Consider the following 26,817-nt stretch of genomic DNA (forward strand, 5'->3'; position numbering starts at 1 on the left):
GGAAGAGGAAGAGCCTTATAATATGAGATTCATTACAGCCCTGTAGCAGTTCAAAATCCAGTCCCTACGACGTCTTGTAGTCTATGAGGTGCTTGTTAATAATTTGACCGACCCTTGCGTCTTGATTGAATTTGGAGCAATTTGATGATCTTTCATTCCAATCACATGAATCCGACCTTACTAATTTGACCAATTACTATTTCAAAGGTTTTGCTTACGAGATCTACCAACGCCGAAGCGTGCTACAACAAACTAGCTATGAATCTTTACAGTTGGTGAATTTAGAAAACCATCACCTTGTGGACTGCTTTGTCTATCTTTTGTATTGAAATTGGAGCCTAGCTAGTTTACTACAACGAAAAATCATTTTATTTGTTACATACGATAAAAACGAGAAGAAATAGATCTAAGCAGTGACACGTGTTTAGCTGTAAATTGCATACTTACACGCAAAATACATACATTACCTTCTTTGGTATCTCAAGCTGTGCTCATTGCAGTCGAAAGCTCGCCATGAGTTGTGGAGAGTCTGGCTGCTTCATCCATACAGCAAACTCCTTTGATTCCATAACAGCCACTCGATTCTTGATGTTGACAATATACTTGGTAGCTACCTTGTGGAGAGAATAATCTTCCCGAGCATGTTTTGCACCGAGATTCAAGTATAGGAGTACATTTCGAGGCTCAAAGTCGACTAATACCATTTCTTGATGAACCCTGTAAAGAGAGTGCTCAAAGTCATAATAGTCGGCAGCTTTGAATAATTCGATAGGGAGGTCTAGTTCTTCCTTCTTTGATGGCATCAATTCAAAGGTGGGTTTCCCATATATGTAACCAAGGAGAGCCCTCGTACAAGAGTCTGAGTATTCGATCTTGATTCGAGGAGGTAAGCCGTCTGCCGCCACTTCACTTGCATCGCGAGCAGTATCATGGAATATGATCCGTTTGAATACTGGTGATGCGAATTTGAGGAAAACACTATGAGCTGGCACGAGTTTGGCCATACCATTCTCATCAGTGACTTCAAAGTCACAATCAGAGAGGGTTGTTGACAGCATCGCTCGTGTAGTTGTGGAGATGCGATGACATTGTCTTCAGTGTAGCAAAATTTGAGTTCTACTTTAAGACTCTGATTGCTGCTCCGACAAGGAGTCGTATATTGCATCATTGTCCAGAACTGGATGGATTTTTGTGTTAGTGCGGCAATCAAGATTGATTTCAGAGAGTAGCAAACCATAATGTTCTTCATATTCTATTATAGAGTCAGAGGGAATGTCAAGATTTGGGATGTAACAACGAAACAGGAGGCAACTAGTCAAGTCTACCTTTCTCTTAAGAAAACTTAGCCATAGAAGTAATCACTTTGAACTCTTCATCAACTGAGTACACCTTCAACGTAAATTCGATAGTCAGAGGGCGGACGTCGTCTCGGAGCGAGTGGGATACGGATACGAGTACTGTCAGAAAGTAAGGATAGCCAGTCTGACACGACAGAAGTCGAAGAATCTGTGTGTAATCACTGCTGATGATATTGAACGATGAAACAATACTCACCAATTTGCAAATCATCATCGTTACGGAACAACTCAAGATGCACTTCGAATTTGATTTCTCCAATGTCAAAGAATGTAGACTAGATAAAGGAATGGTGAGGAAATATCGTCCGTAAATGAAAAATCATCCTTTGTTATCATCACCTTCGCTTCCCCCAGTGCTAGAAACTCTGGGATTGTCCAAGTGCAAACTACCCATTCTTCATAATTTGAAGACTTCTCGATTGAACCATTTCTCTCATCATTCGTGGCCATGTTTTCCTGCTTATAATGTGATGTACGCTTGCAGTTCACTTAAAGCTCTCTCGTCACAGGACTTTGAGACTCTTGTGTCGAGGAAGAGTCAACGAAGAATGTGAGGGAAGCACAAGACAGATTCAATTGGGATTCAATCCAGATTCAATGATGACGCATAAATTTGAACAGAGCTACTCTTTTCCGAACTTGATCTACCCTATTCAGCGTAGGAAACACGTGGTACTCACAAACACTCTCGTTCTCTCAGAGTCTCGGTTTGTTGAAGCTGCTGTGATTCGTGAAGCGTTTTACATTCTATTCAAGAATGCAAGGTATGAGACTACAATACATCGCGTTACGCTATATGATGTAACAGGCGATCTGTGGTACGTAGCAAAAGTTGTAGCTCTTGTTCGGTCTGTATGCTAACTTATGATGATCATACCTGATTGCATTGAGATATCTACTGCTACTTGGTCACTGCAATATCGATCTCAGTCACCAACGGAGCTGTGGCCTCTTCTTGAAACCATGTATCAAACTCTTTCGACTCCATGACAGCCTTTCGATTCTTCACATTGATGATATACTCAAAGGCTGCTCTTTTGAGAGAGTACTTATCTCGAGCAAGTTTCTCACCAAGAGACAGATACTTCAATACGCTTCCAGAGTCAAAGTCCATATCGGTTATTTTCTGGATGATTGCTGCGTAGAACTTGTGCAAGTCATAGTAGTCAGCAGCTCTGAGTAGTTCGATCCGTAGATCTGTATCTGCCTTGCCGGAGGGCATCCATTCAGAAGCTGCTTTTCCATAGATATACGCAAGGAGGGCCTTCATACATGGAGCTGAAAATTCGACTTTGATACAAGGACGTGACCCAGCGTCCAGAGCCACTTCACTTCCATCACGACTAGCGTCACGGAATACGATTCTTTTGAAGACTGGTGAAGCGAGCTCAAGGAAGAGACTATAAACTGGAATGAGTTCCACCATACCATTCTCGTCATAAAGTTGAATGTCACAGTCAGAGATGTTGCGTTCGGCATATAGCTGATAAAGGTCTTTGGTGGCTATGAAGTTGTTCTCGGGTGCAGAATAGCGAATCTCGACATCAACAGTCAGATAGTCAAAGTCGTCCTTTGGTGACTTGCTCAAGAAGTACAAGTCCAGCACTAGTCGTCGGTCGTGTGAGGAGATATGAGAATCAAAAGCATATTCAGTTGTCACAAACCAGAGGCGACAAAGAAGGCTGTTGTAAAGGTAGAGTGTAAGATAAGCTGTTTAGGTCTAGAAACAGAAACAGACAACCGGTGTGCTCGTACAATCTTCACAAGAAAAGGTAGCACTCCTCGATCTTGTGGTAACTGCATGAAATTCATCACGACGATGCAATTTGCGAGGATAGCGTAGTGTTGTAGTGAAGTGCACACGTAGAGGTTGGGTTACTTCCTGGCGTGCGTGAGACCTGGATTCCAGAACTGACATCCAAAGAAAGATCATTCAGGATTCGATTGCATTCGAGTACGATTTACCATAGCGGGCAAGCTTACAAACCACCAAATCTTCCTCGTCGTTTTGTCCAACGTCTTGAGGATTGACTGATAATTCAAACTTCATGTTGCCGACATTGAATTCTGGCGACTAGAGACAAACTCATATATGAGTATGGATGCATCCAAGAGCAGAAATGTACTAAAAATCTACTAGTCGCATACGCAATACAACGAGTCTACTATTTCCAATTTCGAAAATCCATCAATCTTCCATTTGCAGCTGACCCATTCTTTGCCTTCCAAGGTATCGCTAATAGTACCGATTGCCTCTTGAGGCATAATAATGTTGCAAGCAGCGACTCGTTAAGTTGTTTCCTTATTTCTTTGAGCGTCCTCTTATCAAACGTTTTTATGTTTTCAAGAGTTTTACAAGATCCTCATTACTTGACTGCTTGACGGGATTAACGTCCTTGGCAGCCTCACGTGTATCTGTCATCTATTATCTCAAGATTTCTCCCGTTCTCCCTTACATTGGTTGTTATAACGCGAAAGCATTCCACCATGGCGCATATTGTGAATAATCAATCAGTCTGTGACAGTCTATTTAATTCATTGGAAATTCCCCGTAACTGAAATAAATCGTGCCGTTCCATCCAGGAAGAAGCTAGGAAAGCTAAACTTCGAGCCCTGGTTCGTTCGCCGGAGAATGGTGCTATTTTTCTACCTTTTTATGTATTGACATTGAAAGCTTGCTATTTGACAACAACGAAACTTCATGCTATTTGTTGCCAACGATAAAATCGAAGAGTAATGGATCTAAATGGGGGCAAGCATCATCAGTCCTGCATACTTACCCCCTTATTCCACAGAGACCAACACCTTAATATTTCGTACCTCAAGCTTTGCCCATTGCAAGCAAGAGATCATCCTTCATTTCTGAAGGTTTGGGATCCTTAATCCATACTGCGAATTCCTTTGATTCCATGACAGCTACTCGATTCTTCACATTGACAACATAGTTTATAGCAGCCTATTTGAGACAATGATCTTCACGAGCATAATCCATCAATCTTCCATTTCAGCACCTTGTTATAAGACATGCCATCAACAGTCCCGATTCTCTGAGAAGCCATGCTATTTTGATTGATGAGTGTCGCATCTCAAAGCTCTCTCTATTTTAATGCTTGTGCCGGGCAGTCTTGAAAACGTGAAGTTGAAGAATTCGGATTTGGTAATGATTTGGTTGTAATAGTTTTAACCGCTTAAACCGCTGAATGACTCCATCAGGAGAAACCGTGGGACAGATTTAAAGTATACGAATTACAGATAAGATGTTATAAATTTATAAATTTAGCATTTAAACGTAGTAATACACGTCTTTCGACGTGATAAAGCGCGATTATGTGAAGCTTGTTAGGCCTATGGACCACTTCAAAGATCCATCCGTCAGACGAATCAGTCCTTGCCATTGATGGTAGACAGGAACTACCACACCCTCGAAACTGAAAGGAACAATGGTGTCACGTGTATTGTTGGTCGTGCTATCGTATGAACTTGTTTCGACGTGCGAATTTCCATGCTGTAGAAAGATGAGGTACGCTAAGCGCAATCTTACTGATCTTACCTAAACCAAACAGATTTAGCAGCCCACGAAATACCATATCCTCTGAAAATATGCAATAATCTCAAACGGAGGTCTAAGGGAATGTCCATCTTGAAGTGTTGCAACAATGCAACAATTGGGACAGTTTGGTGCAAAATGCAAAGCACTCGACATGCATCCCACCACGTTGAAAAAGGCAGCACGTTTGAATACGCTGTGCCTTCCTCTAGTTGTTGCTGTGGAGTGGTGACTGGTGGAGTGTTGCGGGCTTGTTGATGAAAGCTTAACAACGGGTGGCTTTGCTTGTGAAGTGGTATGTATGCTCATCTCCGTTGTGTTTCGATTTATATAAACGTACCTAGACCGCGACCTCATGAGGATGTGCCGCTCACCTCGGCGGTCAAATGGCTTTCGACTATGATCGTGCGTGTAAATTTACCTTTGCGCATAGACCTCAGGAAACGTTCAAGACACCCAAAAACATACATGCAGCGATAAATTGAGTCAGAGATTTTATTTTTGTGTCATTCAGAAAGACATGGTTTAACTTTCGTATGTAGAAAATAAGATTCATTAAGACATTAACTACTGAAGTCGCAAGTAGTGACTAGTTTTAATTGCTTATCGTTTTCTGTATCGTCTAGAGAACCAGAGACCAAAGTACTATTGGATTATTGGATTTAGCTTCAAAACTCAAGAGACAATCAGTTTCTACAAGCTTACCGAGAAAAAGACGAAAAAGACCAAAAGTGCCGAGTTAGCGACATACGCGATGTTACCACAAGCCTGTAATAGAGAAAGGAAATTATTGCATAACGCGATCATGAGGTATGGCGGTACATAAAGCAGGCTTACTATGCAGTCCTTCTCTATACTCTTGAAGGCACCCAAGAAAGTTTGAGTGTCTACACGTGAATTGAATGTTGTCAGTCTTGGAGATTGTATCACAAAAACGATTCATTCAAAGCACATACTGTAAACACAAATGTCTTCAATAGGTGGGAAGTATGCCTTTGTGGCATTCGATGTAGCAGCGGCAACCACGGCACTGGTGGAACCGACTAGATTTAATAACGTCAAATGTCAGTTTTGGAGCAAATAAAAAAGAAGCAAAAGGCAGTACACGTACAGTTCGTGTTGCTGGTTTGTAGGTTGGCCATGAGCGTGGCATTTGTGAGAATGGCAGCACCACCAAGTGCGGTTGTGGATAGCTGTGTTTGCAAAGCGGTAATTGCGCCATTCAATTCGGTAGCAACGTCAGCAGGAGGGTTGGTTGCTAACAATTGCTGTATGCCAGCAATCTCGGTGAGGTACCCGCTAACTGCCGTAACTGCAGCAGTGTTGGAAGCGTTGGAGACTAAACCACTAGCGTCACCACCTTCGTACAGACCGGCATAGATGGGTATGATGGAGCCGAATGGGAATGCATCCACACATTCGACGGGCAAATCGAACTATAGGCACGGGGAAAAGGCAGAATGGTCAGGCAAAGGTTTATCCTTTTCTAATTAAAACGACTGAGTTACCTCAATATTATAGAGTACATATTGGAAGCTCCATCTCCAGTAGTTGACATCTGTAAGCCATTTAAGCCCGTTACTTAGGGCAGCCAAAGGAGCAACAGCACCAGAGAAGGCAAAGAAGATCAGATTGGAAGCCCACAATACAGTATATGCTTGAATTAAGGTCTTGCACCAAGCTAATTGAGACACGAACCAAGTCAATTTCTTTGCTACGAAAAAGAGAGAAACCCGTTTCATGCGTCACTTACCAGACATTCCTTGAGCGACAGCTGTTGAGAGCCACATTCCGAGGAACATCATGCCGTATACGATACCAAACTTCTCCGAAGGCATTCCTTGCATAAAGTAGACAATGACGAACAAAATGGTGCTGATGATAGTAGTAAGCACACCCTCAACGACAAAGTATCTGAGTTTGAAAAGTGAATATACAAGTCAGAATCAGATTTCTTCAACCCAATTGTCCAATCTCTACACGTACGTCAGGTAGTATGGAAGTAGAGTGTAGAAAGCGGCGCTGAACTCTTGAATGTACAGTTCACGATCCTCCATAAATTGTGGCACGGAAGCGATGGCGACAAAGTTGGATAGGAAACCAAAGGTACCCACACCGTTAGTGATGGCAGTTAGGTAAAAGGAAGTGTGAGGTATTTGGTAGAAAATGCCACCAAAGAAGAGGGCAAAGCACATGAAAAGCCCAAACTGTAGTTAAAAAGGTCCATTTTAGTAAAAACAAGAATTATCAATCATTTAACAACAAAGTTCAATCACTTACACGACCCCATGAAGTTGAAGGATTTCTTTGATATCTCAGCAATACACGTGTGGTCAATAATTTAAACTGGTCCCATGTAGATCGTTCGACAATATGGGTTGAGTGAGAGACTGCGCTGTAGGATGCTTGAGCTAATCGGCGTTCTTCAACATCGTTTGCAGCATATAAAGCAGATTTTTCATAGTATTCGGATGCACCAACGGTATCAGCTGCGATTATGTCGACATAGTGTTCGATGGGGTTCATGAGAGGGGGACATGGGAAGCCGAATTCAGTAAAGTATTGATCACAGTGTGTGGTTGGACCAAAGTAACAGATTCGACCTCCGCCACCAATGAGAATTACATTGTCAAAGAGCTTGAAGACGGCATCGGCAGGTTGGTGAATGACTACTGCGACAGAGACGTTCTCAGATTTAACGTAACTCAGTACAAGTTCCATTGTGAAACGAGCACCAAAGTCTAACCAATTGCATCATGTGAGTAACATATGAAAGAGGCTGATAACAATGGTTTCTTTACCATCAAGACCAGATGTTGGCTCGTCAAAGAAGAGGACTTTTGGCTTGGCAACCATTTCAATACCGACTTCAGTACGCTGTAAAGGGAAGCCGTTCGAGATGTTAGGCCTCTATCGAAGACACGTAAAAGAGGCAGGCTTTCAAAGGGCACCTTCTTTTCACCGGAGGAGACACCACGAATCAATTCATCACCGACTGGTGTATGTTGAGCACCAGTCATTTTCAGCGATTCCAAAACCTCGTCGACACGGGCAACAATTTCAGCGTGAGTAGAGCCACGTGGCATTCGACATTCAGCAGCAAACATAAGCGTTTCTCTGACAGTCATGGTTGGAATGTGAGCCCTAAAAGTAGTAAAAATGTGGTATTTTATTAGTAAATGGGTCTTTTGTTGACAGGCGTAGCGAGAAAAGCTTACATGTTCACAAAGATGTAACCTGCACGTTTCTTGAAGAACACATCCGGAGCTGCTCCGTTTACAAGGAGTTCACCAGAAATGCGGCCCAATGTCTTTTGACTGGCAAGAATATCCATCAATGTGGTCTTTCCGGCACCGGATGCTATCAAATCGTAAGGAATTGAGCATCACAACTAGAAAACGGATCGTACAAAGGAAGGTCCTTACGTCCAATTACTGCCAAAGACTCTCCGGGCTTCATATAACCAGTTGATCCTTTGAGTGTTCTGATGGTTCTCTTTTGGGAGAATATGCCACCGACATCAATGTCCAAGGCGATGTTTCGCCACGTAATCGTGTATCTATGTATGGGTTGAGTATAATCATAATCAGTCAAAAGAGTTACAAGTAAAGATATTGTCACGATGAGCGATTGGATAATCAGTTTGAAAAAAACCAACAACCGGATCACCAAAGGCACATACCCTGCATGTTCAGCTGATAAGAGTTCAGCTTCGGCCATAGTCGACTACGAAAATTTCAAAACGATCTACAGTGCGAGAGTGTATGTGAAAGAGGTGGTAAAACCAATTCCGATCCAGAGTATTATTCCTTGCTTTAGTCAATGAAAATTCTCTCTAAAGGGCAATGAAATACCTGTAAAAGGGTCGGAAAGTTTTATCTTGAAGGGCATCAAATACCTGTGAAGGGGCAGCAATGCCTTTGAATACCTGCGAGGGGGTGCCGAAAAGTGGGAAAAATTTGAGGCTGGCTGGTAGAAATGGCTGAAAACGGGAAAACAAGGAAAGCCAAAATCAGAGCCTCTTTTCGATTTCGCATGCTCGGCCACGTATCCGCAGTCATGACATCAACCCTTTTTGACCTCTTTCTGTACTGGCTGCGGTTTTTTCGCCTTTAGGTTCTGTGTATAGGAATAATTACCATTAGTAAAAGGCTCGCAAGTACACTAAGAAATCTACAAAGTGTCATAACGCCAATGTCGACAGACAAGAAGGATGCCACCGGAACGAGTTCCTCGTGGGGTAAGGACTCTCCAAACACCTGCAATCGTGTTGGACGCAACTTTTAGATTTCGAGTCATCCGTTTGGTCGACTGCGATTGGTCTCGGTCCATTTTGAATCTTTCAAGCTTGATTTCGATGCAGACTTTTATTAATTTCCTAATCCTATAGCCGTGACGGATGATACAAAACTTCGACCTGCCTTTTTCTCATTCAAGGATGTTGAATGCAGATTGAAGGTTAGAGGAGAATGGAAGCAATTGTTGGCAGGTGTTAGTGGTTATGTCAAAGTAAGTGGCAATCCGGGATCTAGTCTTCTTCTTCTGCACAAAAGACGCAGGTTGGTTAAAACTCGATAATTCGATAGCCTGGTGAATCTTTGGCCATTATGGGTCCATCCGGAGCTGGTAAAAGTACCTTGCTGGATGTAATTTCCTTCAGAAAAACCACTGGTGAATGGACTAATGATGTCCGCCTAAAGTAAGTACTGCGTAACGATTTCAATGCGCTCTTCCAACGCTATTCCGACTGGTTATTGATTCGGCATGTTTTCATCTTACAGTGGAGCACCATTAACTCGTCGAGAATTCATTCAAAACAACGGTTATGTTACCTCTGATGATTTGTTGCCACCAGAGTTGACTACTCGTGAAGCCTTGGAATTCTGTGCAGCTCTCCGTTTGCCTGAGAGCTGGACTGCTGAGGAAAGACGCGCACGTGTAAGTTACAGATCTAGTTGTGAAGACTTGCTGTTACGATTCGTAAACTGATCCCATACGTCCTTCTGCCCTTCAGGTCGACGATGTCTTAACTTTGATGCAACTTAACTATGTCGAACACAACAAGATCGGATCAGCTTTGGTCCGTGGTCTTTCAACCGGTGAACGAAAGCGTGTTAATGTTGCCGTCGAAATGTTACCAGTAGCATCAGTGTTGTTCTTGGATGAACCAACTACTGGTTTGGACAGTGCAACTGGTCGTGCTATTATTGAAAACGTCAACGAAGTGGTCCGCCTCCGTAAACTGGCCTGCAGTGAGTATCCTAGAATCCACGTCACTTTGCTTTCAATACTCATTATCGTTTTTTCTTGCCTGCAGTTGCTACCATCCATCAACCCTCGTACACCGTCTTGTCACAATTTGACAACCTTTTACTTCTATGTCCTGGTGGAAAGACATGTTACTTTGGTAGAACCGCTGACGCCATATCTTACTTTGAAAGGTTGGGTATCGCGATTTCTGGCAATCCAGGTACGGACGAGAGCAACTTCAATCACGAATCCGCTCTCACACTCTATCATTCATCACGAATTTTAGCTGAAACATATGCCAACGAACAAGCTGCTCAACCCGACTTCCTCATTTCGTCATGGAAGGCATCTTCAGAATGTGCAGCTCTTGAAAAGAGAATCAACGATATTCACTCTGGTCAAGGCTCCATCAGCAACTATGAAGCCTTCCACTTGAAGCAAGCAACATTCTGGGAATCAATGGGCTTCTACCAACTCGCATCCAGTCGCCTCCAATTCTATCATTTGTTTGTCCGTCAGTTGACAATTTACTGGCGAAACCCTCTCATGTCCACAGTACGTTCCCAACTCGTCATTTTTTATCAACCTCAATCGCTGAGCCATCATTTGTCTCCAGACCCGATTTATCTCTGCCATCCTCGTCGGTCTCTTCTGTGGTGGTGCGTTCTATGGACAAGATTCTGGTTTCTACGGTCACGTCGGAAAAGGCTCTCTTGGTTTCACTATTACGCTCATGGTTCCCGGATTCGGTTCGGCTGCTATTGCATACTGTAAGCCAAGTTTCCCTTTAAACGTTTTCCTTCTTACCAAACCACGTTACCTCAGGGCTCGAACGTAGAAAGCAATACTACCACGAAGAGGCTGCTGGATACTATAACAAGCTTTGGTACCTGCTCGCACAATATGTCGTCGAAGTGGTTTTCTCTGGCACTATGTGCTGTTTGGTGGCATTGATTGCACTACCTATGGCTGGATTTGACAACAAGAACTTGGCCGAAAATGCTTTCACTCTATATCTGGAGGTAAAAATACTTCCAAACATGTCCCTACGACTTCTTATACTCACCTCTTCCGACGTCCCAATAGGCTATGTGTGTCTCGTCGCTAAACATGATTTGTGCATACATTGCTGGATCTATTCCATACGCCAACGCAGCCTTCACCATCCACTACTTCTTCTTCCTGTTCTGGACTAGTATATACTGTCCAGACGACTTCATCTTGCCCAGATCTTCACCCGTAAAATACTTTTTCGCATGGCTATCGTAAGTATCAGATAACGTACTTTCATTCATCGTGATTGTGTTCTTTACTGATACTTCCTCCTTCACCAATGCAGATACGATCGTCTGTGGTTCTACCCTCTCATGAGAAACGAATATCTCGGCCACCCCGTTACCTGCTCCAAAGACGAATTAATACCTCTTGATGTCAACACTGCCTTATACCAAGGATTAGGAGACACCGCACTAGCCATGAGCATAACAGCTGCCCCATCTCTAAACGCATCTCTGTCCCCGCTGAAACACATTGTCTTTGCAACAACAGCCCAGAACGCATCTCTTGCTCAATTATTTACACTGGCCGCAAACGTCAAAGGTGCCACAGCCGCATCAAACGCAGCTGCTGGTCTCTCTGCTACGACACAGACGTATGCCACGAACTACCTCAACACTGCATTAAGCGCTTACGCCACATATGCTGGTCTTGATGCAACCAACACCCCAGCTGTTGTTCAGTCTGTAGCTCTCGCTTCTACTGTAAGATTTTGAACAAGTTTAAACGATCGTGATGAACATTTGTGCTCGTGAGAATCCAAACAAGCTCACACGCCGGTTTTCTCTCCGTAGGCCCAAAGCGAGTTAGCTTTAGCAGCCCGTCTCATCGCTGCGCCAGTCCCAACAGTGGATTCCTGCCTAATTACAGACGGAGAAAGTGGCCTCACAGCCATCACTCACATGACCATATACACCACATTTGCAAACGGCTCAGTCTCTGGTAAGGATATCGACCACTGGGATGTCACGCCCAATGGCTTGTTGTATGGTTTACAGGTCGTCTACGGTGTCTTTTACTTTGTGTTGGCTTGGGTCTCTCTTCGGTCTTGCAACTTTGTGAGTTTGTTTGAGCAGTCTTCATTGTGATTCTGCCAAGCATACTCTAACATTCCTCTTTTAAATGATAACAGAGACAAAAGTAGACTACGACCTTTAGAATCAGGCTTGACTTCCCTGCTACGCCAATATTGATGATTTTTTTAAACCCACTTGGTATGACTGGTAATACACGAACAAAAATATAAGGATTTTTAATAAGACTTGATAACTTGTCTCGATTAAGCAATACCATTCCGAGTGCATTGACGATTTTCATTTTCGGCTGATGTGTCTTGCGTCAGTATTGGCTTATGTGTTCCAAGTCATGTTCAACATTTTGTGTAAATGTGCTCGATGGAAGAAGTTGACACTGTGTTTCTAAACGTACTTCGAGGTTTACTGAAATAGAAAGTTGAATCAGAGTAAATATCTGGCAATCTTGGTATGTGAACGAGCAATCCATCGACGTTGTAATGTTTCAATTGCAAAATGGAAAACTGGCCGCATCTATGATATCCCAGCGCTTGGGGTGACGATACAAGTTTCTTTATAGATGAGTCAGGATTCGGAGCTGGTTAGATTGGTTCTTTACTGCATATGAGTCTCTATGTTACTCGTTTCCTTGATCTACGAGGTTCCGCATTTGAAACTGAATCAGCTCGACAAATTCCAACAAAAAACCGTGTAGCTTGTTGGAAACAACAGAGGCCTTAACCAATAATGATTATGAAAACAGATATAATTGTATTTAGCTTGTTTGGAGAATATGGAGAAAACATACAAAAAAATCTCTACAAATCCATAGTTTCGGTGTGTTTCATTTTTGGGCATCCAAGTAGGAGTGCCATTAACTATTGAAAATGTTACTAACGACAGGACAGGTTTGGAAAGTTAGATGGTAAAAACGTACCTGTAGTGCCTCCGCCGTTGATCGGACCTCCACAAGCCAAAGCTGCAAAGCTCGAAGCGTGGAAATTGACAAATTTGCCAATGCCAATGATGGAATCCATTGTTTTAGGCAGCGATATACAAAACAGAGAGAGTTACCAGTTTAATGGAAAAAAGTGAAGCATCACGTCTTCATATTGGTCGTTGTTTTGCATCAGTAAAAACCAGACATGCTGGAATGATTAGAACTCACAGTACTAGTAGAAGACCCTCCTGCACCAGAAAAGCTCCATGCCGCAGATAGTTCTGAATGAAGAAGCTGGTTAGATGTCATACATTTCGCACAAATTCCCACAAACTGCAAAGTGTCGTACGTCCTGCACAAGATCCAGTATACTGAAGAATAAAACAAGTTACTGAGATAAATGCCAATGCTTTCACAAAAACAACCAATCGAGCCTGCAATGTGCATCGGGAACGGGCTCTGACCTCCAGCTTTGGCCAAATTTTGCTACAGCCTGCGTCTTTCTACCATTTGCCATGAAAGTCACAAGTGTGCTGAAAGAACTATGTGTTAAATATCGAGTATTTTCGTTGCAGATTTCCACAAAATGAGAAACAGCCATTCGTCCTGCACAAGACCCAGTATGCTGAAAGACCAAAAGAACGATATTAGATTCAATTCAGCTGTTTAAACCATCCAACCAAGCTTACAATATGCACCGGAAAGGAGAGGCGTAACATACCTTTGAACCGCCAGGATCTGGATACCAACAACCAACAAGATTGTGTGGATTGTCATGCTACAATGGCTTGTAACGCTGCTTTGTTTCGATCCTTTCCGGGAAATGGAAGGAAATCTGGAACTGTTTGTCCAAGTCCAAGTTGTAGACCGATGCGCGGCGATACATTGTTGTAGAGTGACACAACGAGAGAGCTGAAGTCGGAAATGCGACTTGTTGAATGCGCAAGAAATTATGTCTGTATTCCCATTTGTGTCAGTTTGTATCAGTCCTACAAATCTAGCAACTTTCTTTGGAAGGATATCTTGACCAAGACCAAACCACAGATTTACCCGCGGCAAGGCGAGGCAGAACGAACTAGGAGGAAAATTCCATGTAGATTGATCCCTTTCAGCGACCATAAAAGAACATGTGGAGCAAGGAAGAATCCAAAAAACACCAAACGTTTGAAAGTTCCTTCTTTTGAGGAGTGGCAATACTATATTAAAAATTAGATCGTAATTCCTGTTGCCAGCGCTTGGCAAACAAGACATGTCAATAAATTAGTGAAGAGTGATTGATGAGCATCATCATCGCAGGTTAATACTACGACTCCAAAATCCTCTCCTTTTTACAGAGTGTTTAGCGACACTTCAGCATAAGCCGAAACAATGACAACGAGTGCTTGAACCATCCTGTTATGCGAATTTGGGGTTAGAGTTGGTTGAACAACATCTGATTGTAGATAGATACAATGACTCCAAGCGAAGTGTACAAAGCAGCTTGTTCTCACATACCCCCAGCCACACGGAATCCAAGTCGGCATGCCGAACTGGCCTGCATTATACAATCCTCCCAGCACAGCACCTATGAACGCGTGTTTAGCATCGTAGCTCCAGCAATCAACCTACATCAGCCTTCAAACATACCAACAACAGCCCCACTCGCAGCACCCAGCCCCACACCAGCACCCAGCTGCCCAATCAGCAACAATATGCCCAGCTTGTTCTTCCTAAACACGAGGTATCCCCATACACCACCAAGACCAAACAGGATTGCAAACCAGATGATTGTCCATAGCGTAGTGAAGAGGATAATGTCGCCGCGGTAGTAGAGGAGGTTTTTAGGGTCAGTTTTCTTTAGGTTGCCGAGATCCCATGAGAATGATGGGAATGCGGGAGTTACCTATAGTGAAATTGAATGTTGGGTGTTGGGATTTCGTTGCATTGTGAAATAAACGCTGATAGCATATGAGTTATAGCCAGCTTACATAGTCTGGCGGCACCAGAGACGATCCTTGACTAGACATTGTGTTATCTTGCTTCTCTGACACGCATTCTCGCTTGAAACCGTCAGCGTTTTGAAAGGTTTGAAACACACACAGATGAGACACCGTTTTATCTAATACGCGCCAATTACAGGCAAGCACGCGTAAAATAATTCAGTATACACATAAGCCGTGTCTTTTCCCTATAGTCCTCCACAAAAGCCGAGAAATCATTCCTTCATATCCGCAACTCAAAGTCCACCACCACGACCATATATTAACACAATGTCTCAAAAAGAAGTCATTATCTACTACTCGTCCGTATCTGGCAACATCCTTGTACGTGCCATCCCTGTCATATCGTCATACCAAACCATCTCATTCCCGTTCCAATCTTAGATGAAGAAACAACACACAAGGATACAAGATATCCTACATGGAAGGAAGATTCCCTTTTCCGAAGTCGATGTTGCTGCTGACGAGTAAGTCATGTGTTGCGATGTTGAGGGTGTGGGGGAGAGAGGACTCGACATCTGCAATCAAGATCTCAAAGTTTTGGAAGGGACGTGTCACGATCAAATGGGAGACGGAATCTTGTAATTGTAAATTTCAATGCTTGACGGGGATTATCGTCGTCTTTTGTTTGCCGCTACAGATCAAAACGTCTGTGCTCATGTCGAGACAATCAAAACACGACCTGGTTGAGATCTTTCCCATGATGCTCGTATTTCCCAATCTATTGTGTGGGATACAGAGCAACCATCATTCAAGGCCAATTGAGTGAATTCATTCAATCCTTTCTTGCTAGCAACAATCCCTTTTTTGTTTTGCTAACCTTCACCACTCTCTCACCCACATAGAAAAGCAAAAGACTTTATGAAATCAAAATCAGGGAAAATAACCCTTCCACAAATATTTGTGGATGGTGAATACAAAGGCGTAAGCAAAAATATGGTGCTGCAGGTCTACCATGTCTCCACAAAACAACCCACTCACACAAATTCGTATAGGGCTACGAAGAGATCGATTCCGCAAACGAAGACGGAGGGGTACCAGAATGGTTGTTTGGCAAGTCGTAAACCTGCTAGTATAGATTTATAGAGCATTTGTTGTCTGTGGTCGTTTTGTACAAAGCCGCTTAAAAATGTATGTTATCACCAAAACAAACAAAGCAAGACGTGCAAGTTTTCGGCAAATAGTGCTATATATTTTCTGTTTTCTATGGTACACGTTTACAAGATTGAAAAAAGGTTGCGGTTGGTAAGTCCTTGCTACCAAGAGGAGCAACAAAAAAGAGAGAAAAGAGATTTTTCGTATTTGGTTCTTCCAAACACAGCCTAGCTATATAAAAAGTATTATACATACCAACATCCACCAACCAACAACACAACATCTCCCATCTATCCAGATTTAACTACCACAAGACAAACATGCGTCCTTGTTCTCCAAAGAACACATCATAGCCTCCATATTCTTATCACGCACAGACTCTAATATACGTTTCTGCATTTCATCCTCCTCCAAGTTACTACTAGCATCAAATGGTTCAGCACTCTCTGCCTCACCATCCAATGTAGCTTCAGTCAATGAGGGACTGGGGACAGAGATGGGTTCTGCTGGTGATGCCATGGCTGCTGCTGCGGCTGGAACGGGTACAATAGATGCTATTTCTTGTCGTGGCTTCTTATGACTTGGTGATGATTGTAGTGCTGCTGCTTCATCTGCCTTAAGTGCCAATTGATCTACTGTAAACTTGATGGCATCTGCTGCTGGTCGTGTTCGTAAATAGTACATTCCAGTCTTGAGTCCAGACTTCCATCCGTGGAAATGCATGGATGTCAGACGACCATAGTTGGGATCTGCCATATGAATATTGAGTGATTGGGATTGATCTATCATAGTGAATGAGAGGGAGTGGTAAATTAGTGTGGTCTCAAGTTGTGTCGGTTTCAACGTCCCTCCTAAGCGTCCTGCTCTTTTTGCATCCAAATACTTCAAAACCCCTGATTCACATACCGATAAATGCACCACGATCAGCAGCCATATCAATGATAATCTTTTGAGAAATCTCCCAAACAGTCTTATAAATTCCTTTGAGTTCTTGAGGAATGGACGCAATACGTTGAATTGAACCATTCTCGGCAATGATTCGATTCTTCATTCCTTCATTCCACAAACCCAATTCAGTCAAATCTTTGAGTAAATGTGGATTGACAATCTGGAATTCACCAGCCAAGACACGACGAGTATAGATATTGGAAGTATATGGTTCTAAATATGAGCGCGAGGTTGGTTGAGTACGTCTGACGAGAGCGAAAAAAAATGATTAAGAAATACGCAGCCATTGGGTGACCGTCCACTCACCAAAGCATTCATTGTTACCCAAGATTTGAGAGGTAGAAGCAGTAGGCATGGGAGCCAACAACAACGAGTTACGGATACCATGCTTGGCAATCTTTTCCCGCAAACCAGCCCAATCCCACATATCAGAACCTTTAACATTCCACATATCATGTTGCAAGATACCCTTGGACACGGGTGATCCCGGATATGTTTCATATGTTCCGTATTTTTCGGCCAATTCACATGATGCTTCAAGTGCTGCAAAGTATATGGTTTCGAAAACTCGTGAATTGAGTTCCTTGGCTCGGTCTGATTCAAACGGCATTCTCATCTTGATGAAGGCATCAGCCAGGCCTTGGACACCAATACCAATAGGACGATGCCTAAAGTTGGATTTGCGAGCTTCTGGAACTGGATAGTAGTTGACTTCTATAATCTTGTTCAGATTACGTGTCACCGTGTGAGTAACCTATCGACAGAGAGAGTCGGATTAATGATCCCAGCCACGTGCTTTTTTTTGGCTTCGAACTTGAAGAGTCAGTATAATCGTATCTTCCCTTACCTGTCGAAGCTTTTCAAAATCGAAGGTCTGCTTATTGACAACAAACGTTGGTAGAGCAATAGATGCCAAGTTACAAACAGCGACTTCGTCTGGTGCGGAGTATTCTACAATTTCTGTACAGAGGTTGGAGCACTTGATGGTACCCAAGTTTTGCTGGTTGGACTTTCGATTACAAGCATCTTTGTAGCACATGTATGGATTTCCAGTTTCCGTTTGAGCTTCCAAGATGGCATACCAGAGCTTTTGTGCCTTCATGACTTTGCGAGCTTTACCACCACGTTCATATTGTTCATACAAAGCCTGTGTGTGGTGGGAAAGGGAGAGCCGTGAGTTAACAGCAGAAAAAGTTGTGTGGAATGGCAATTTCCAGAACAACATTAAAATGGATTGTATCACCGTGCATACCTCGAATTCTTCACCCCAAACATCTTCAAGACCAGCAGCTTCAGCAGGACAAAACAAGGACCAATCACCGTTGGATTCTACACGCTTCATGAACAAGTCTGGGATCTAGAAGGTACATTCCGGTTGAGTCCATCCTGGAGAGCATTTTGAACTGTCAAATGAAACTTACCCAAAGACCATAAAACAAGTCTCGAGCACGACTTTCTTCCTTGCCAGTGTTCTTTCGCAAGTCCAAAAACTATTACGTCGAATCGACAGAAACGTGAACTTGCAAAAACATACAGGAAATCGATCGTTATCACTCACGTCCATGATATCAGCATGCCAAGGCTCCAAGTAGATGGCAAAAGCACCAGGTCGTTTATTACCACCTTGATCAACATACCTCGCAGTATTGTTGAATACTCGAAGCATGGGGATGATTCCATTAGAGTAACCATTGGTACCAGCAATATACGACCCCAAAGATCGAATCTTGTGGATGTTGAGACCAATACCACCAGCAGTCTTCGAAATCATTGCACAAGTCTTTAGCGTTTCATAGATGCCTTCAATAGAGTCATCCTTCATTGTAATCAAAAAGCAAGAAGACAGTTGCGGATGTGGTGTTCCAGCATTGAAGAGAGTAGGTGAAGCATGAGTAAAGAGACGTTCCGACATCATATTATATGTTTCGATAGCAGCTTCTACATCGTGGCCGTGGATGCCGACAGCAACACGCATCAGCATATGTTGTGGGCGTTCAGCAACCTCACCGTTTAATCTGAGGAGGTACGAACGTTCCAGAGTCTTGAAACCAAAATAGTTGTATGAGAAGTCACGATCATAGATGATTGCCGAGTCGAGTAAAGCACTGTTTTCCATGACAGCATCGTATGTTTCTTTCGAAATCATAGGAGATGGTTTGTCATTTTTTGGGTTTATGTAGGTATACAAGTCATGGACGACTGCGGAGAATGCCTTTTTAGTTTCCTTGTGGAGATTAGAAATGGCGATTCGGGCGGCGAGGATGGCATAGTCTGGGTGTTTGGTCTATGTGATGATATATTTGGGGGTGGTGAGTTGGCAGTCACTGACAAACAATGGGCCATCCTTTAGCACAGATGCATGACCATTTGATTTTTTATGTCACATATGTACGGGATCCACGTCCTGATCTTCTCCATCCCCTCTCCATTCACCGTGATTCTTATCATTCAAGATGTACAAGTAATTTAGCAGTGACTTACGGTCAGGTAAGCAGCGGTTTCAGCAGCGAGATTATCCAATTCTACAGTAGTGACACCTTGATATACACCTTGAATGACCTATTTAATACACAATGATATTAGTACATGGACAATGTGACGGTCGATTGATCTGTAAATGATGCGCAGTGTTGTGATGTCGAATGTATTGACTACCTTTTGAGCAACTTGAGCCGCGTCAATAAAGTTCATATCCAGGCCATAACATAATCTACTGATTCTTGATGTAATCTTGTCGAATGCCACTCTCTCCTTCCGTCCATCTAAAAACGAAGAATCGCGAAATGTGGAATGTCAGCTCTACTAGATGAATTTAGGCGATTGATAGAATGATGATCATCACTGGCCTCTCTTGTAGACGAACATGATTAGTTGTCTTGCTGTTGTATCCTTTAGTTCGATAGATACGTTGGTAGTTCGTTGCAAGCTGAACTTGAAATTAATTTGACTTAGAAGGACACGAGTCTATTTCTCAGCAACGAACAGCAACTGGAGCAAGTCGCAGTAGTATCTTAAATGAGGTAAGAACGCGTCATATCACAGTCCAATTTAGTTGTAATGATCAGTAAGTGCAGTTGTAACGAGCAAACTCTTCTATCTAAATTCTTACTTCTGCCGTTGGGCACAAAAACAGGCAGTTCCAAGCAATCCAAGCCAAATACTCGATTGATGCCTTAATCTACGCGTCGCTCTACAGTTTTGATCATTCGCAAGCCTATTCGGCAGCTGATCTGACTTGGAACTGTTGCTGTTGGGTCCCAGGATATGTTGCTGTTGGGTACCAAATGAAGCCACGTCTCCTGCCTTGGATAATTTCGTCACTTCCCGTGCGGACCTATGCTCGCAACTTCAAGACGTTTGACTTGATCTCGCTGATAAATTGCAGTCCAAAACTGACATTCAAAGCCAGTCATGCTTTCAATACATCATTTATTCCTCTGTTATCTCTCTCTCCCTCTCACCTTCCTCTTCTACAAATCATGTTTTTGCAATAACTTTTTCTTAAAAATCAACCAAACAAATCCAACCAAATAATGATCCCAACGAGAGAAAAAAAGCAAAAGGAGAGATAATAAATTTCCACAATACACTACAAAAGATGTCGAGAGTTTTTTGGCGGTGGATGTTGATGTAATAGTATGTGAAGTGGTCGCTCTATTATCTTATCTGTATGGGTAATGCATGGGACAGTTAGTACACGGTTCACTTCGTGCATCATGTCATGCTTCAGTTTTTGAATACATACCGTGTAACTTTGTCCAAGACGGTTTCGTATGCGACTTCAGACAAGTCGGTAGCTTGAATTTCTGTGTAGATACCTTCTAGCTTCTTTCGGAGAGCATCTTTTGACGCAGCGTACACCATCTTTGGTTTGACTTTGGCGGTATCTGGAGACCTGTGTGGATAATATATGACTTAGAAGTCGAGGCTGCCAAGGCTGATGATCATCACCACAGCATCACCACCAGGAAACAATACTTACCAGAAGAAGAACAGAATCTTGTTGCGACCTTGACCTTCACCCTTGGTCTCGTAAGCGAAATCAAACACAGCGTATCGACAAGCATCTTTGGGTAATTCCTTGACAAAAGTCTCATAATTTGACCCCTCTACAGCTTTTTCGACGACGATTTCGGTTGCTTCATCATTCATCTTGTAAACTATGTAGGTGTATTTCTTCTTCAATTTGAGTTCTTGGTAGATGGCTAATGCATCGTCTGCGACCCTGACACCGGTAGACTATCAAGAGAAAAGTGGTATGGATTGGTTAGTGATGGGTGAATTGGCAATTGTGTGTCGTTGTACGTGAGACGAAGAATGAGCAAGATCCAAGCAGCGCGATCATCTCCAAATTGTACACTCTCTCATTTGAGACATCTTTGTCTGCACGAAAGCGAGCGGCAAGTCCTCGAGCCGCCCAACAATCATAAGCAATCTCTGCAGTTTCGACATTGCTTAAAGATTGACAATGTGCCATGGAATTTCATATGCTGGTCTTCATTTCTTTCCTCTTTCTTTCAACTTGAATCGAGTTTCATCACCAACATCCACACACATCAAAAAAATGTTTGATGTGCCCCCTCAACACAAGCTCTACCCAATCCCATTCTCGACTAGCAGCAAACAGTGCATGACTGATTGCAATGTAATATAAAGGTTCTTCTCACACTCTACTTTCACATGTCCCTCATATTCTTATTTTAACAAGTGGCGCGTCTCGTCCCAACAGAGATGAAAATTGCAGAGTGGCAAGATAGAGACCAATGGTGGCAGTAGCTTACCATGTTTCTGTACTGATTCTAGTCTAGAGTAAATACTTTATAATATTATTGGGGATTTAAACTTGTCCCTTTCGTCTTAATGTTTGCAAACTGTGTGTTGAGGATTTGAACGGCTCTGTGATGACTGCGTTTTTTTGTTGTTAGTGGACGTGAAGTCAAAAATGAAAATCTATGTGGTATCGGATTCTGTCCTGAAATATAAGTCTACTCTACGACTCTTCCTATCAATGACACGTCAACTATCAACATTTTAGAATCATACTCGCTTCATGTCGTTGTATTGTGTCTAGAGACACGATTTCCAGGACCAAACAGGTCAAATTCCAGTTCGCAGACGACTGAATGTACAATTGATCTTTTTGTTCTACACGCTGCTCTCCTCCTTCATCATCGTCAACTTTTACGAAACGATAATATCAAACAGGATGAGCGGCTTGTTAAAGAGCAATCTGGGCCAACTGGCAGACAGTTTTCTCAAAGGATCAGATAGTGGGAATGCCGGGCAGGATGCCAAGTACTTTCAAAGAGGTATGAATCGTAATGTTTGGAAGTAACTTTATGACATTGTACATTCATTGAAGTGGATCTATCGAGTATTGTCGCGGTCAATTCACAATTTCAGATTCTATATTCGCGAACTCGGTCATCCTTTTTTCAACCATTCACTTCACCCACTATCACATTATGTAGGCAAGATCCAAGAACTACGAACAGAGCTCAACTCGGACAAGAAGGACACCAAACACACGAAAAAAAAGGTCGTCCTAAAGAAAATCGTTGCAAATATGACTATGGGGAACGACATGTCTCCCCTCTTCACCGATGTGGTGGCTTGCATGTCGATACCCTCCCTCGAAATCAAAAAGATGGTCTATCTGTACTTGATCAACTATGCTAAATCGAAACCGGATATAGCTCTTATGGTGGTAAACTCGTTCACAAAGGTAGGTGTTGTTGGTTGTGGTTGATATCAAAGTCTGAAGAGTCTGTTAAGAGACAGATTTGGGTGCAACGTTTGGGTTTATTTTTGGCGTCTGTCGTACGACTCACCGTCTCGTTCGACTGGTTTTGTACAGGATCTGTCAGACATGAATCCTCTCATCCGAGCACTAGCAATCCGAACAATGGGTTACATCCACGTAGACAAAATAATGGACTCGCTTTGTGGTCTACTTCGTACCTGCCTGACCGATAGAGACTCTTATGTGTGCAAAACAGCCGCCATGTGTGTGGCCAAATTGTACTCGTACGACAAGCATCTCGTGCAATCTGAAGGTTTTTTGGATTTGCTACGTGGATTGCTGAATCACGAGAATTCAACGGTGGTTGCTAATGCTGTTGTCGCGTTGCTCGAGATATCGGAGAAGAGTGATACTCTAGACTTGGTGCTGGATGTTGGGACTGCTAATCGGTTGTTGACTGCTTTGAACGAGTGCACCGAGTACGTGGCACTGTCCATTCCTAGCTTTTTTCCTTGCAACGGGTCAAGACTAAGACTCAACTGCCTGCTCCAATTAGATGGGGACAAACATATATACTAGAGGCAATGATGTTTGTAGTTCCCCAAGAACATGCGGACGCTGAATTGTTGGCTGAACGAATAGTGCCTCGTCTTCAGCATGCGAACTCAGCTGTAGTCTTGACTACGGTAAAGGTCATTCTTTACTTGATGAATTATATCGAGAGTGAAGATATAGTTAATGGGCTTTATAAAAAGCTTGGACCGCCACTAAGTGAGTTGCGAATGTTTTGTGCCAATTGTGGGATGAACAACTTCTAATTCGTTGCCTGTATGAGATTTGTCGTTTGGCAAAAACCTATATGCATCCAGATGCATGTCTTGCTTAGAACTGACAACCTTCCATATCATATCTAGTCACCCTCTTGCACAATGGTCCTGAAGTCCAATACGTAGCTCTCCGAAACATCCAACTGGTCCTTCAAAAGAAACCAGACCTCCTCATGAAGAACGAAATGAAGGTCTTCTTCTGCAAATACGATGATCCGATATACGTCAAACTAGCTAAACTCGAAATCATGTTTCGATTGGCTAATGTGACTACCGTTGACCAAGTCTTGTCTGAATTGAAGGAATACTCTGTGGAAGTTGATGTCGACTTTGCTAGGAAAGCTGTTAGGTGTATTGGACGATGTGCAATCAAGATTGAGAGTGCTGCTGATAAATGTGTTGATGCTTTGCTGGAGTTGATTACTTCGAAAGTGTCGTATGTCGTTCAGGAGGCTGTTGTAGTCATCAAGGTAATGAGTGTTCATTCTTGACTATCCGATTTTTTTGTTGCCTGCTCTGTGACACACTTTGAAAGTCAAGCAACCCACTGAGACAGTTCATCTTGTGTAGGACATTTTCAGAAAATATCCAAACAGATACGAATCCATCATCGGCACACTCTGCCAAAATTTGGATTCTCTGGACGAACCAGAAGCCAAAGCATCCATGATTTGGATTATAGGACAATACGCAGACCGCATAGAAAACGCCGACGACCTCCTAGACTCGTTTTTGGACTCATTCAAAGAAGAAGCACCTGAAGTCCAGTTATCTTTGTTGACTGCTGTGGTTAAATTATTCATTAAACGACCATCCGCTGGACAAGAGCTGGTTCCAAAAGTGTTGAAATGGTCTACTGAGGAAGCTGATAATCCGGATTTGAGAGATCGCGGGTTTATATATTGGAGGTTACTTTCTACTGATCCTGTTGCTGCCAAGGTATGCGTTGAAGTATGTGTTGTTGGTGCGTTGCGGTAGGAATTCGAGGGATTTGGTTTTGGTAGGATGTGCATGCACTAAAGAATGGTTTCTGTTCAAGAGTATTATTGCTTGCTTTTTTTACGCTTAACCCACGAGCCAAATACAAAATAGGCAGTAATTTTATCAGACAAACCACCGATATCCACTGAAACTGACAATATGGATTCAGCCCTACTGGATGAATTATTACTCTCCATTGCTACAATGGCTTCCATATATCACAAACCTGCTGTTTCATTCATTGGTGGATCCAAATCTAGAGTAGTCCCACAATCAAGGGCTTTGGTAACTCCTGTTATGAGAAGGACTGCTGCTAAAGATCCTCCAGCCAAGTGAGTGTCGAACTTTTTGAACATTATCTGCAGTTTAATTCTGTTGTCGAGTGGGTTGGGACAAAAAGCACGGCTTGTCTATCGCAATGCTACAGTAAAGCTTACTCTCTACCTCTACATAGAGTACAAAGCCTATACGAGAATGGTGTAATGTCGAATCCATACGCCAACGATATCAATCCAATGCGGGATTTGAACCTCTTGGATTTGGATCCAGTGGAGCACACTAATGTCGATGATGGATATGCTGCCTTTGGTGGTAGCAATAATGATTTCATGCCTTCTAACATGGGTAGTATGGGTAACTTTGGATCTAATGATGTATGTGGTGGTCTTGTGGTTGAGACAGAAGGGTTTATCAATCATTAGCTGCACTGCTTTTTTCACCGCTTTTTTAACGATATCGCGAACTCCCTCCTCATATAGTTCAACTCCAAGTCGGGCAGTGGCAACACAACAATAATAGAAACCAAGAAAACCTTTTCGTCAACCACGATAACACAACCTGGTAACATGATACAACAACCATTCAGTCAAGCACCTGTACCACAAGCTCAATCTAATATGATGGTGCTGGCCAATACCGTGAATGCCATGACGTTAGCGGCTTCCAATCATGAAGGTGGTGGTGGTAACAATGGTGGTATAACGGACTTGATGTCGTTACAGCTGCAGAATGGATTTGTCCCACCCAAGAGTGTTTATATGAATGCTCAGAGTGGACGCGGGTTGGAGGTGCAAGGAACTTGTAAGTATTATGCCTTTGGGTTCATCCATCCAGAATGATTGGATTCATATTTCCTTTGCATTTTGCAATGAATATACCTGACATAAATGTTTTGCTCATATAGTTGCTAGACGGCAACGTGAGATATATATGGACTTGACATTCACGAATCGAGCATTACAGCCTTTGACTGAGTTCTCGATACTCTTCAATAAGAATACGTACGTCGAACCCCTTACCTTCTTTCTTTGCTGTTGGCCTAGACTAATTCCACTTTTCCGCCAATACATGTGTTTAGATTTAGTCTAACGCCAGCTCAACCCCTCCAAGTACGGGTGCCACTCTTCCCAAACCAATCGTCAGAAACATCCCTCCCACTTAAAATCGAAGCACTCCCCCAACTCTCAAGCCCAGTAAACAATCTGCAAATAGCGCTGAAATCGAATGCTGGAATATCATACTTCCAAGTCCTCATACCGCTTCACGTATTGTTTATCGAGAACGGACAAGTGGAGCAGAATGAATGGCTCCAGATGTGGAAGCAGGATATACCTGATAGTAATGAAGTAAAGAGGACGTTGAATGGGCTGGTGTTTGGGAATGGTGGTGGTAATGGTGTGGAGTTGGTTAGGAGCAAGCTGGCGCTGAATAATGTGTTTTTGATTGCTCAGAGGAGCATTGAGTCTGGTTTGGTGAGTTTTCGAAATAGCGGTGGTTCTTTAGATTGGAATGTCGTGCTTGTCATGTTCCTGTACTATGAAACTTGTCATGTTACTGTACTATGAAACTCACGCGAATCTTGATACTTTGAAAACCGACACGTATGATTACTGACCCACCATATCAAACTCAATAGGTGGTATTGTACACATCAACAAAATTACAAGATGGAACTGCCTTCCTCTCTGAGATCAAGTTTGATGGTGGTATGAGGAATGCACTCGTGTCGACCAAATCGTATGCAGCACATTTGGTTGGAGTGTATCATGATGCTCTTGACGGAATAATGCATCATGTTTAA

General features: G+C 42.8%; 6 protein-coding genes across 6 annotated transcripts; 2 read left to right on the forward strand and 4 right to left on the reverse strand.

Annotated features, from left to right (window-relative positions):
• Positions 1-5,508: 5,508 nt before the first annotated feature.
• Positions 5,509-8,625, reverse strand: SmJEL517_g04082 (uncharacterized protein; the record flags this gene model as incomplete). Its single annotated transcript, XM_031170010.1, has 14 exons — positions 5,509-5,550; positions 5,611-5,673; positions 5,743-5,792; positions 5,862-5,948; positions 6,017-6,341; positions 6,414-6,586; positions 6,659-6,819; positions 6,892-7,112; positions 7,186-7,646; positions 7,707-7,782; positions 7,857-8,049; positions 8,124-8,265; positions 8,331-8,464; positions 8,588-8,625. 14 exons carry the CDS (start codon positions 8,623-8,625, stop codon positions 5,509-5,511), a joined length of 2,166 nt encoding a protein of 721 aa, XP_031024047.1.
• A 474-nt stretch (positions 8,626-9,099) lies between these two features.
• On the forward strand, positions 9,100-12,355 carry SmJEL517_g04083 (uncharacterized protein; the record flags this gene model as incomplete). The annotated part of the gene is made up of 13 exons (XM_031170011.1): positions 9,100-9,145; positions 9,296-9,414; positions 9,492-9,604; positions 9,687-9,843; positions 9,920-10,157; positions 10,223-10,375; positions 10,442-10,710; positions 10,772-10,925; positions 10,981-11,177; positions 11,242-11,420; positions 11,495-11,915; positions 12,006-12,269; positions 12,344-12,355. The coding sequence occupies 13 exons, from the start codon at positions 9,100-9,102 to the stop codon at positions 12,353-12,355; spliced, it is 2,322 nt and encodes a 773-aa protein (XP_031024046.1).
• A 2,137-nt stretch (positions 12,356-14,492) lies between these two features.
• SmJEL517_g04084 (uncharacterized protein) lies at positions 14,493-15,170 on the reverse strand (the record flags this gene model as incomplete). Its single annotated transcript, XM_031170012.1, has 4 exons — positions 14,493-14,556; positions 14,659-14,728; positions 14,791-15,046; positions 15,132-15,170. 4 exons carry the CDS (start codon positions 15,168-15,170, stop codon positions 14,493-14,495), a joined length of 429 nt encoding a protein of 142 aa, XP_031024045.1.
• Positions 15,171-16,538: 1,368 nt separating this feature from the next.
• On the reverse strand, positions 16,539-19,877 carry SmJEL517_g04085 (ribonucleoside-diphosphate reductase; the record flags this gene model as incomplete). The annotated part of the gene is made up of 9 exons (XM_031170013.1): positions 16,539-17,020; positions 17,145-17,399; positions 17,493-17,940; positions 18,034-18,333; positions 18,439-18,543; positions 18,608-18,676; positions 18,745-19,470; positions 19,668-19,745; positions 19,842-19,877. 9 exons carry the CDS (start codon positions 19,875-19,877, stop codon positions 16,539-16,541), a joined length of 2,499 nt encoding a protein of 832 aa, XP_031024044.1.
• Positions 19,878-20,843: 966 nt separating this feature from the next.
• SmJEL517_g04086 (uncharacterized protein) lies at positions 20,844-21,638 on the reverse strand (the record flags this gene model as incomplete). Its single annotated transcript, XM_031170014.1, has 4 exons — positions 20,844-20,847; positions 20,932-21,081; positions 21,169-21,425; positions 21,576-21,638. The coding sequence occupies 4 exons, from the start codon at positions 21,636-21,638 to the stop codon at positions 20,844-20,846; spliced, it is 474 nt and encodes a 157-aa protein (XP_031024043.1).
• A 754-nt stretch (positions 21,639-22,392) lies between these two features.
• SmJEL517_g04087 (uncharacterized protein) lies at positions 22,393-26,817 on the forward strand (the record flags this gene model as incomplete). The annotated part of the gene is made up of 12 exons (XM_031170015.1): positions 22,393-22,495; positions 22,658-22,911; positions 23,044-23,408; positions 23,486-23,700; positions 23,844-24,226; positions 24,327-24,695; positions 24,849-25,069; positions 25,192-25,390; positions 25,496-25,817; positions 25,921-26,017; positions 26,095-26,488; positions 26,653-26,817. The coding sequence occupies 12 exons, from the start codon at positions 22,393-22,395 to the stop codon at positions 26,815-26,817; spliced, it is 3,087 nt and encodes a 1,028-aa protein (XP_031024042.1).

Source organism: Synchytrium microbalum, assembly GCF_006535985.1.
Source record: "Synchytrium microbalum strain JEL517 chromosome Unknown SmJEL517_scf0025, whole genome shotgun sequence".
NCBI lineage: Eukaryota > Fungi > Chytridiomycota > Chytridiomycetes > Synchytriales > Synchytriaceae > Synchytrium > Synchytrium microbalum.